At 41.1% G+C, this 12,704-nt stretch overlaps 1 protein-coding gene across 9 annotated transcripts in view; it reads right to left on the bottom strand.

Annotated features, from left to right (window-relative positions):
• Positions 1-12,704, bottom strand: part of NHSL1 (NHS like 1) — a 265,624-nt gene that overhangs the window by 20,118 nt on the left and 232,802 nt on the right. For all 9 annotated transcript variants that reach the window (XM_069725945.1, XM_069725943.1, XM_069725944.1 and 6 more), the window contains one exon: positions 1,001-1,187. In XM_069725945.1, the coding sequence (XP_069582046.1) occupies positions 1,001-1,187 (187 nt within the window). The remainder of the gene's footprint in view (positions 1-1,000; positions 1,188-12,704) is intronic.

Here is a 12,704-nt window from a genome sequence, read left to right as displayed (position 1 = left end):
ACTGCAGTACAGCACTGGATCCACCGGAGGGCGCACTGTATGTATTATGCAGTAGGCAGCTAGGGCAGACCCCCAGTAATGGGTGTAGAAGGGGTTATTTGTTTTCAGTGAGCGCATTTGGTTCCACCTTTACTAAATAATATAAATGTACTGATGTTATTGGTGAAGTGCCAAACTACATTGGATTTTACCACTTTTTTGTCTTTTTTTCAATTCAACTAATATTAGGTTAGATTTAAAAAAAATAGATATTTGCTCTGAGTGTTTGAGAAATCGGACAGTGGATTTAGACAGCAGATAATATCCAGTGATTGATAGTGTCAGGATGTCAGTAAAATCTGAAGTGACAAGCACAGGTATCCCCTTTAAGGCTTTACTCACACATCAGTATTTTTGATCAGTATTTCATCAGTATTTGTATATCAAAACCAGGAATGTCTCCAAACACCTGAGTGTGATCTGATTGTCTCACATGAGAGAATCACAGTACAGGTGCGGAGAAGATAGAGAACTTAATGTCTTCTTGTTCTAAATTGTCTCTGGGTGCGTACACTGGACTGCACTCAAGTGACATCTGAGTGCAGTCTGATGTTTCACACACACCCACAGACTTGCATGGAATATCGGAGCTATATGCAATATGCCGAATCGTCATGAGAAACTAATGGCAGATCTGCACTGCCCCGTAGTATAACACTGGGCCGAGTGCTCTCCGATAAAACATCACACAGCACTCGGCCGTGTTATACACCATTGAGAGCGAACCCTTAACGTTTTTCTCTTCCGCACCTGGCTTTTGCATTCAAACACTGATGAAAACTACTGACATGTGAATAAGCCCTAACATGAGTGGGTTTCAGCACGGATTTCACACGAAAATACACTATCCATTGATTGCAATGGGAAATCCACACCACTAATCAAATACGTCAGATTTTTTTTGCACAGATTGAAAATACACATCATTGTGGGTCACGTTTTGATGGTATTCTGACCGTACCGGTTATGTTTATGGGCACCACGTCAGTGTGTATAGCCTGGGCCTCCTGCCGCATCTTCTCTTCTGGGGTGGGAAGCGGGAGACACTTGGTCCAGTTGGTGTGGGTATCCGAGAACTCATTAGATACAGGGGTTTTGGGCCTTTTCCCAGTCAGCAGCTTTTCCTCTTCACTCGAAGAGACTGAAAACTGTAGAGTACATATGGATAATTAGATCTAATACTGTAAGAGAACATGTCACCTAAATGGGATAACATTATATATAGACAGTGAGTTATTCAGGGCACCACAAAAAGAGAAAAGACCTGTAAGAATGTAATATAACACAATAAGTCTACATACTGATTTTGGCTGCATCACAGGTCACTTGGCCAAAAGTCACTCTATGCCAATAGAATGGGGTTGTAGCCATCTTTGGCCATGTGACCTCTGTCCTGGCCAAAACCAGCATCACATCCAAGCCCAAAACTCTACTGACCAGTCCTCCATCACTCCCTTCCCCATGGTTACTGGTGTCTCTGCTGATCTTCGTACTTCCTGCTCAATCTGGAGAAACATTTTATGTCTGCAGCCAATTTGTGACCAAAATATCACTGTTGGGGCAGGTGGACCCGACCGTATCTATCGGAGAAGTGCTATCTGTGGTTCTGACGGATAGCCATCATACCCACGTTATTCCAAGGGGTTGTTCACATATCCATCTTCTTCCTCGGACCAAGTGCACAATTTGGCTTTGAGAATTAGATGGCACTCGCCCATTCACGATTATGGGTTTGTGAAGACCGCGCTCGGATAACATCTGACTGCATGGCGAAGGTGGAGAAACTTTTTTTATTTTCTCCCCACCTCCGAGAAAATCAGATCCCACTCTGATCAAACTCTGAACAAAATGTGATTAGCATACTTGAACCGATTTGCTCGGATGGGTCATGCTCATCCACCCTTAAAGCGAGTGATTGGCTACAGCAGTCACATGTCTGTCCAGACAGGGCAGGAAGTACAAAGACCAGTGAGGAACCAGGCAGGTGTCGGAATGTGAATGTGCGGAGATCAGTAAGATGAGTATTTCTTATTTTATTATTTTATAATATTCTGAGAGCTTTTCTATTAATTTTTACCTGACCGAACGACCCCTTTAATATTCAATTATTACAGAAATCAAGACAATGAAAACGAGATTCCATAAGTGTAGGGAAGCATGTTATATAATGGAGTGGTGGCAGTTGAAGATGCGCAGTTTTGATTCCTCTATGTTAGAATTCTCTTGGTTTATACATGCAGTATAATCAGCCAATTAAAACCCGAATCTTACTCCAATTACTGAGGAGGTGGCACACTGACACCGCCACGTACTAGTACACTGAAATTCATAAGGAGAGACAACGTGGTGGTTCTTTCTGACACTTCTAAACTTTGAATCGCTCTCCTTAGATACTACTTTTGTACTGAACACACTCTCAAATAATACAGACCAAATTGATACTGATGTCTTCCATCTAGAGAATGTTAAGTGCCACGAGATGGAATTAACCGATGTAGGAAATTATAAAATTGTGAATATTTCCATAGTGATACATGACATAAATATCTGGATAAATTGTAATATATTGGAAAGTTAGTCAGTTCAAAGGTCTCTCGAATGATGAGAGGTTGGAAGAGTTGGGCTTGTTTAGCTTAGAAAAAATCCAGATGGTGAAATAAGTATCGACCATATCACCAATTTTCTAAGACAACATATTTCTAAAGGTGTTATTGACATGAAATTCTCACCATATGTCGGTAACAACCCATCCAATCCACACAAGCAAATAAATCAAACCTTAGATCTCCATAAATTAAGTTATGTGTAATAACCCAGGGAAACAGTATTGAACACATGAAGGCAAGAGGTGCAAAAAGTCAAGGGAAATCATGACTCCAGCTACAACTATCAGTATTAGTAAGCAATTCTGCCGCTTAGTGAAAAATAATATCAGCTGGTTCAACTGATAGTCTATAAAGAAGTGTCTCATTGTCAAGGTGCCACACAAGAAATACCTCATGATGAGTAAAACCTATAAGCTGTCTCAAGACCTTCGCAACCCTATTGTTGCAAAACATACTTACGGCATTGGTTACAGAATAATTTCTAATCTAGAGAAGGTTACAGTGAGCACTGTTGAAGTCATAAACCAGAAGTGGAAAGAATGGCAATTCACCATAAACAGGCCACAACCAGGTGCTCCCCACAAGACTTCAGACAGAGAAATGAAGAGGATTATCAGAAGAGTTGTTCAAGAGTCAAGGATCACCTATGAAGAGCTACAGACAGACCAAGAATCAGCAGGTACAATTGTTTCAAAGGAAATTATAAGTAATGCACTCAACCTCCATTGTCTGTATGCACACATCATGCAAGACTCTATTGCTGAACAATAAGCATGTTCAAGAGCATTTAAAGTTGCTCAACAACATTTAGACAAGCCTGTGAAATACTGGGAGAAAATAGTTTGAACAGATGAGAGCAAAATTGAACTCTTTGGATGCCATAATGCTCACCAAGTTTGGAGGCCAAAAGGCGCAGCATATCACCCCCAAAACACCATACCAACACTGATCTTTGCAGGTGTGAACATCATGGTGTGGGACTGTTCTTCAGCATACAACATAAACTTCATATGATTGAAGGAAGGATGAATAGACAAATGTACCCACACATTCTTGATAAAAATCTTCTGCCATCTATCAGGATGATGAAGATGAAATGAGGGTGGACATTTCAGTAAGATCATGATCCCAAACAGACAGCCAAGGAAACTCTCAATTGGTTTCAGATAGAGAAAATAAAGCTGCTAAAGTGACCCAGACAATCACCTGACTTGAATTCAATAGCAAATTTATGAAAGGAACTAAAGCTCTGAGTTCATAGAAGACCACGGAGCCTTCAGGATTTGAAGACTTTTGTGTCAAAGAATTTACCAAAATCACACCTGAGCAATGTATGTGACTAGTTTCTCCATTCAAGAGGCACATTGAAGCTGTCATCACAATGGCTTTTGTATGAAGTATTAATTAAATTTCAGTAATAGTTTTTCCTGCTTCATTTCTCATTATTACACATAACTTTATTTATGGACATCTATAGATTGATTTCTTTGCCTGTGAGGATTGGATGGGTTGTTACCAACACCTGGTGAACATTTCGTGTCAATATCACCTTTAGAAATATATTTACTTAGAAAATAAGTGAAGTACTCAATACTTATTTCATCCACTGTATGCCTCAGATGAGATCTCATTTATATGTATAAATACATGTGTGGTCAATACATAGAACTGGTACATGACTTCCAAAGACCTTACAAAGGACCAGGGAGCACTAATATGTGGAGGAAAGGCGATTCCAGGATCTAAACAGGAAAGGGTTCTTTACAGTTAGAGCAGTCAGACTGTGGAATGCCCGACCACAAGGGGAAGTAATGACTAATACTATAGCAGCATTTAAAAAAGGGCTGGATGATTTCCTCACAACAAATAGCATTGTGGGTTATAGCTAATCAAGCGACAGAAAATGTATAACTGGTGGAGAAAGGTTGTACTTGACGGACCTGGTTCTTTTTTCACCTATGTTAATGTGTAATGTTAGACTGCTTGCTGTTTTATCTCTAAGAACAATCATTGTAGTGACATTTCCTGATATTGCTTCCTAGGAATTCTTGAGAAATGTCTGCAGACTAATCAGGGCAGCCCCTTTGTGATCTATCAGAACTGTCTCCAGTGTCTGCCTTCTGGCACATATACCGTATAGCCTGTGAAGACCCCACCACCAACATCCAGCTGCAAATATTTAGGTCAAAGCTGTTCCTGGCATTCATTTTGGGAGCTTTTGTGTAGAAATATCAGAGCGAGAAAATGCATAATATTCTAGTGTATTTTGTGAAAAATATCTTGTGCTATCGCAAACATAAGATTGGTGGTGACCAAAAATCGTCATTTACTACAGTTTTATTTATCATTATCAATACATTACTGTTGATTATTTCATAATATGTTACATATTGATTCTTTAGAATAACTGGACCACTGAATATATTATTGTCCCCAGTGGCTCAGGGCAACAGTGACCATCGAGTCTGGAGACAACTGTGATTAAACAGATGGTGCCAAAATAAAAGGATATTGTAATCTAAAAAACAGCATGATGCATAACAACTCTATACACCATCATACACACTACTTCTGTAATGTAGGAATTGCACATTTACACAATGCATTTTTCTTCACACCAAATGCACATCACTGCAACAAACTCCACGCAATTTGTTGAGGATTCTGCTACTTCTCGTGTGAACGCACCCTTATGCAACACTGAGGCTATTTATTAGGCCGGGGTCACACTTATGAGTGCAATGCGAGAAACTCGCCTCAATACCCGGCACTGCCGCTGGCACTCGGGACCGGACTGTGCGGCTGCATGTATTTCTATGCAGCTGAACGCTCCGGTCCCGAGTGCCGGGTATTGATGCGCTAGTTTCTCACATTGCACTTGCAAGTGTGACCCCGGCCTTAAGAACAAACTAGGATACAATTAAGGGGGTTGTCTGGTTCAAATCAATAAGTCTGTGGTCACTCTGTGTGGCTGCAGACTTCTGAATTGTGTGCATGCACTTCAGGGATTCGCCGGTTTCTGAGTCGGGACTAGAGGTTATGTATGAGTTATACATACTCCTGTCCAGTGGGTGCGGCCTTGCTTCCATACACTTGAATGAAGCAAGGCCGCGACCTCTAGTTGGCCATGCCCACTGGACGACCATGTCACTAGTCAGGGTGTGGCCTCGCTCTATACAAGTGTATGTCATGAGGCCACAACCGGGAGTATGTATAATGCATACATACCCTCTGGCGAATCACCACAACGCAGAGTGTGTGCACTTTGGGGATACATAAGTCTGTAGTCACAGAGAGTGACTTCAGACTTATCAGTTTGGGCCGGACAACCCCTTTAACCAGCACCTACACTATAATTGCAAAAGTATTGGGAAAGTTATTTTAGGGCTTGGTCTGGGCCTTTAATTCCAGTGAAGGGAAATCAGAGCCGGAGAGTAAATTCATGTTGCCTGAACCACAGACACAATGAACCAGACACTGGCTGCATTATATATGTTTGCTGCATTTCAAAAAGGTACTTTGAAAAGTTGGCTTCTCCCTAGGCTGACTGAGGAAGAGACTTGTCTGTCTAGGATAGTGAGGCAAAGGCCCTCTCGTCTGCTCTTCTGAATCAATTGGCAAAAACATGTAGACACAATAATAATAATGCTTATACATTTGGAATGGAACAGTTAATGTAAAGGGTAAGTCCTAAAATTTGCTTCATATAGCGTAGTTGCAATATTCCTTTTAGCATAAATGAGTCCACCCCCTTTGAAAAGTAAGATTTTGACCAATATCTCACTGAACACAAAAACAATTTCTTAAATTTTGACAAGACTGAGTTTCAATGAACAGTTTTTATCACATAACATGAAAGTAAGGTTAAAAATATAGCTGTCATAAAAAACCTTCAGTTTTACTCAAATTAGTTGTTGCAAAAAATGAATACACATCGAAAACTACTACATCTAGTATTTTGTATGATATTCATGATTTTTAAGAACAGCACCAAGTCTTTTAGGAACGGGATGAAGAAGTTGGGGACATATTACAACATCTATCTTTTTCCATTCTTCACGAGCAACCTCTTTTAGAGCCTGGATCGTGGATGGCTTGTCTCTTTGAAATTCCTTATATTTGTTCAGTTGGGTTCAGATAAGGAGGCATACTTGGACACTGAATCACTTTTACCCTGTTCTTCATGTTTCACTGTTTCATGTTTCACGGTAGGCACCACATATTATTCTAAATTATTTTTTCTAAATGCATGGTGCCTACAGTGAAACATGGTGGTGTCAGTGTCCTTATGTGGGGCTGCATGATGGCTGCTAGTGTCGGGGAGCTACATTTGATTGATGGTATCATGAACTCACAGATGTGCTGCTCTATGTTAAAAGAGAAGATGCTACCATCAGTCCGTACCCTTGGTAGACATGACAATGATCCAAAACACACATATGTTCATTTCTGAAGAAGAACAGAGTGAAAGTGATAGAAAGCAGAGGGTGGTTATAAATGGTATAGTCTCTAACTGGGTCGCTGTGACCAGTGGGGTACCGCAGGGGTCAGTATTGGGACCTGTTCTCTTCAACATATTCATTAATGATCTGGTAGAAGGTTTACACAGTAAAATATCGATATTTGCAGATGATACAAAACTATGTAAAGCAGTTAATACAAGAGAAGATAGTATTCTGCTACAGATGGATCTGGATAAGTTGGAAACTTGGGCTGAAAGGTGGCAGATGAGGTTTAACAATGATAAATGTAAGGTTATACACATGGGAAGAGGGAATCAATATCACCATTACACACTGAACGGGAAACCACTGGGTAAATCTGACAGGGAGAAGGACTTGGGGATCCTAGTTAATGATAAACTTACCTGGAGCAGCCAGTGCCAGGCAGCAGCTGCCAAGGCAAACAGGATCATGGGGTGCATTAAAAGAGGTCTGGATACACATGATGAGAGCATTATACTGCCTCTGTACAAATCCCTAGTTAGACCGCACATGGAGTACTGTGTCCAGTTTTGGGCACCGGTGCTCAGGAAGGATATAATGGAACTAGAGAGAGTACAAAGGAGGGCAACAAAATTAATAAAGGGGATGGGAGAACTACAATACCCAGATAGATTAGCGAAATTAGGATTATTTAGTCTAGAAAAAAGACGACTGAGGGGCGATCTAATAACCATGTATAAGTATATAAGGGGACAATACAAATATCTCGCTGAGGATCTGTTTATACCAAGGAAGGTGACGGGCACAAGGGGGCATTCTTTGCGTCTGGAGGAGAGAAAGTTTTTCCACCAACATAGAAGAGGATTCTTTACTGTTAGGGCAGTGAGAATCTGGAATTGCTTGCCTGAGGAGGTGGTGATGGCGAACTCAGTTGAGGGGTTCAAGAGAGGCCTGGATGTCTTCCTGGAGCAGAACAATATTGTATCATACAATTATTAGGTTCTGTAGAAGGACGTAGATCTGGGGATTTATTATGATGGAATATAGGCTGAACTGGATGGACAAATGTCTTTTTTCGGCCTTACTAACTATGTTACTATGTTACTATGTAAAGTGATTCAGTGAAAGTGAACTGAACCCAACCGAAAGACCTATGGGGAATTCTGAAGAGGCAGTTTGAGCATCAGACAACACAGACTTGGTGATGTACTTAAAAAATCCTGGAGGTCATACAAAATACTAGATGTAGTTGTTTTGTGGGGTATATTCATTTTTGAATAAACTAATCGCTAAGTTTTATATACATGTTTAGCATTTGATTTTGATTAAACAATCTACATTGAATGATGCTACAGTCTTATTAATACTACAAATATCAATAGGTGTGATGATCGGCAAAGCAGTAACCAGGCTTTTCTGTATCGGGGGCAAAGATTGCTTTCCTTGTGTATTATGTACGTGGCAGAGCTGTGGCACATGCCCCTGTGTAATTCCCTGCCACGTTGCATGCAAAGTCTCTGATGTCAATGAAGCGGCGAGGCACCGGCATCACTATACAGTATATATACATATCAGCATACATACGATAAATGCTTGTATGAGTCATCTATCACATTACAGCTGTTACATTCTTCATAGATCACAGATATTTCTCGCCATAATATGGTTAGTTCTAAGCCTAATGCGGAATATTAATGAGCAAAGGTCTAATTATGCTGTGCTATTCTATTACACACAGATCAGCGTTTCCAGAACAGGGTCATGATTGAATCAGAAATGTTTGCAGAACCAACAGACGTCATCAATCGATTGCCACAGGGAGTGGAAATTAGTGTTCTCTGTAACCTGACCCTGAAGTGGCAATATGCATAAGAGAGACTATTCCGATGATTCTCGTGGGAATATTGGCCTATCCTTTCCATTCCCAGTACACAATGACAGATTTGACAGATGTGTACAAGTACTTCAGTTATTGTTAGCCTAAGGTACCAAGGCATGCAAGCCAATAACAAAGCAAAGAGACAGTCACACTATAAAACTGCCTTAAAGGGAATCTGCAGAAGGTTTGTGCTGTGTAACTTGAGAACAGCATGATGTAGGAGATGAGAGCCTGATTCCAGTGATATATCACTTACTGGGCTGTGTGTTGCTGTTTCAACAATATCAATGTTTTATTGGCACAAGATTATCACTACAGGACTAGATGCCTCATGCCTCCTAGTCAACTGTTCTGTGTAACTCCGCCCCCACCACTTATTAGCAGCTTTCTGTCAATACACAGTCTACACAGCTGCCAATCAGTGAAGTGGGCGGGGTTATACTGGGCTCATCTTTCTGAGCACTGCTAGATCTGCAGCAGAGAAAATAATGATAATATCAAAATGGGAGCATGCAGATCAGCAAGTAACACATCACAGGAATCAAGATTTCTGCCCCTACATCGTGCTGTTCTTAGGTTACATAGGTGACAGATTCCATTTAATCTGACGTTTAGATAGTTTCTCAGTCATACAACTACTGCTAATAACATTCTTTGGTATATTGGTATTGTAGCCTATGGGAGTAATCAGAGTTCATGCCTATTGGAGGTTTCATACACCATGAAGTGCCTCCATATTGGCATTAGGGTATCCCCTGTTTGCATCCCATTGGAATCATGGCCTTATCCTGAGAAAGAACGCTGTTGAAGAAAAATAAAGAGGTGCTAGGTCTAATTCTACAGATTTACAGCACCCAGGTGGGAGCGTCTGAGCTACAGCCGGTGTACCTTCATGTTCCAGGGCACCAAGCAACAGCAGGCACTATGGCAAGACTGACAGATGCATCCTAGCACATTAGACTGTGCGGAAAAGAGAGAATGAATATAAAAGGATGCCAGAGACAGCAAATGTACATGAGCATGCTGAGCATCAAATAATCAATGGCAAACACAAAGGAAGAGACTGTCTCCAGTCCAGGGCCGGGACAAAGGGCAAGCAGAGGTAGGCGACTGCCTAGGGCGCTGCCTCACACCCTCCTGGAAAAAAGTGTAATTACCGTTGCAGTATGATATTCTCCCGCACCCCTAGTGACAAAAAGTGAACAGCCGTTGGCAATGCCAACAGCGATAGCTGGGACGCAGATAGGCCAGTTTGGTGTGGCAGTGAGTCATTGACATTGCTCACCAACCTGCCTGCACCCTGACAGTCACTGACACACACTGAGCATAACAACGCTTCAGGACCAGCACTATTCTCAACTAGATATGACAGACGCCGTCCTAGTAAGGGTCCCCAGCTGTAGAGAACATCAGCGTCCCATCCCAGGCAGTGCAATGACATCACTGCACTGCAAAACGTCCACCAGGAAAGGAGGATGACTGTGCCGCCGATTGTGGAAGCAGGCACAGGGGAGATGCAGGGTTATTTTTTTCTTTTACTGCTGTGTAGATTTACTATGTATATTATCCCTTTACTGCAACGTTACTGTGTGTATTATCCCTGTACTGTGATATAACACTGTATATTATCCCTGTACTGTGACATCACTGTGTTTATTATCCCTGAACTATGACATCACTGTGTATATTTCCTCTATATGGTGACATCACGGTGTGTATGATCCCTGTATTCTGACATCACCATTTATTTTTCCTGTTTTGTGACATCGCTGTGTGCATTATCCTTATATGGTGACATCACGGTGTGTTTGATCCCTGTACTGTGACATCATGGTGTTTATCATCTCTGCACTGTGACATCACTCATCACTGTGTGTATGACCTTTGTAGCGAGAAATCACTGTGTTTATTTAACACAGCAGTGCTGTGTGAATGATCCCTGTACTGTGACATCACTGTGTGTATTATCCCTGTACTGTGACATCACTGTGTTTATTATCTCTGCACTGTGACATCACGGTGTTTATTATCTCTGCACTGTGACATCACTGTGTTTATTATCCCTGTACTATGACATCACTGTGCATTATCCCTATATGGTAACGTCACAGTGTGTATGATCCTTGTAATGTGACATCACTGTGTTTATTATCCCTGTACTGTGACATCACTGTGCATTATCCATATATGGTAACGTCACAGTGTGTATGACCCCTGTAATGTGACATCACTGTGTTTATTATCCCTGTACTATGACATCACTGTGTATTATCGCTATATGGTAACGTTACAGTGTGTATGACCCCTGTAATGTGACATCACTGTGTTTATTATCCCTGTACTATGACATCACTGTGTATTATCGCTATATGGTAACGTTACAGTGTGTATGACCCCTGTACTGTGACATCACTGTGTTTATTATCCCTGTACTATGACATCACTGTGTATTATCCCTATATGGTAACGTCACAGTGTGTATGACCCCTGTAATGTGACATCACTGTGTTTATTATCCCTGTACTATGACATCACTGCGTATTATCCCTGTATGGTAACATCACAGTGTGTATGACCCCTGTAATGTGACATCACTGTGTTTATTATCCCTGTACTATGACATCACTGTGTATTATCCCTATATGGTAACGTCACAGTGTGTATGACCCCTGTAATGTGACATCACTGTGTTTATTATCCCTGTACTATGACATCACTGTGTATTATCCCTATATGGTAACATCACAGTGTGTATGACCCCTGTAATGTGACATCACTGTGTTTATTATCTCTGCACTGTGACATCACGGTGTTTATTATCTCTGCACTGTGACATCACGGTGTTTATTATCTCTACACTGTGACATCACTCATCAGTGTGTATGACCTTTGTAGTTAGTGAGAAATCACTGTTGTTATTCTTTATGTACTGTGACATCAATGAGATTTTTATCCTGGTACCAAGCAAGAACTTTAGTATTGTAAGGGGGCCACAAAGAGCCCCATAAGCATTGCTAGTGTAAGGGAAGACATTTCTGTGTGTGTTGGGGGCACACTGGGGGACATCTCTACTGTAATGTATGTTATTTTTGTGATCCTGTTACTTATGGAGGAACAAAAACAAAGTAGTGCTCTTGTGTAGAGAACCACAGCGGCACTACAACATTATGGCGTTTGTGCAGAAGTGGGTGAAAAAGTGGGCAAGGTGCGATCAGCCACAGATCTCTGTGGGTTACTTTCTGCAGAGAAGGATCATGGCTGGAAGAAGTCATAGCAGTCTGCTCCAGATGAAGAAGAAAAAGAAAATGAGTGCCTTTTACTGAATATGTTACTGAGAGCCAGCAAATTTACCTGTGGGGCTTACATTTATGCGGTCTGTAGTGCGCCTGTGTATATCTGGTCTCTTCCATTATAAGGTCACTATATGATGGCAATATCGGTATTAGTTACAGTGTTTTTTGTAATCATCAGTATGGCACTATTTGTCACCACTCTATATGCTGGTAATATATTAGCATGGCATGGCAGTATTTGCCTCGTTTATGTAATATTATTGGTATGTTGGTCTTGGTATAGCGTTTTTTGTTCAGTAACAAGATGGTGGCTATATTCAGACGCTATGTGGTGGTAATATATGTTTGGCAGCTTTATTTTGCTATTGCATACAGGTATTATTGGTAACATTGTTCTTTGTATAATGGGTTTTGTTTCGTAACAGTATTGTGATAATTTGGT

The sequence above is a fragment of the Ranitomeya imitator genome, chromosome 5 (assembly GCF_032444005.1).
Source record: "Ranitomeya imitator isolate aRanImi1 chromosome 5, aRanImi1.pri, whole genome shotgun sequence".
In the NCBI taxonomy this organism is placed as follows: domain Eukaryota; kingdom Metazoa; phylum Chordata; class Amphibia; order Anura; family Dendrobatidae; genus Ranitomeya; species Ranitomeya imitator.
Note: the sequence above shows the minus strand (reverse complement) of the source record. Positions and strands in the feature narration are given on the sequence as shown.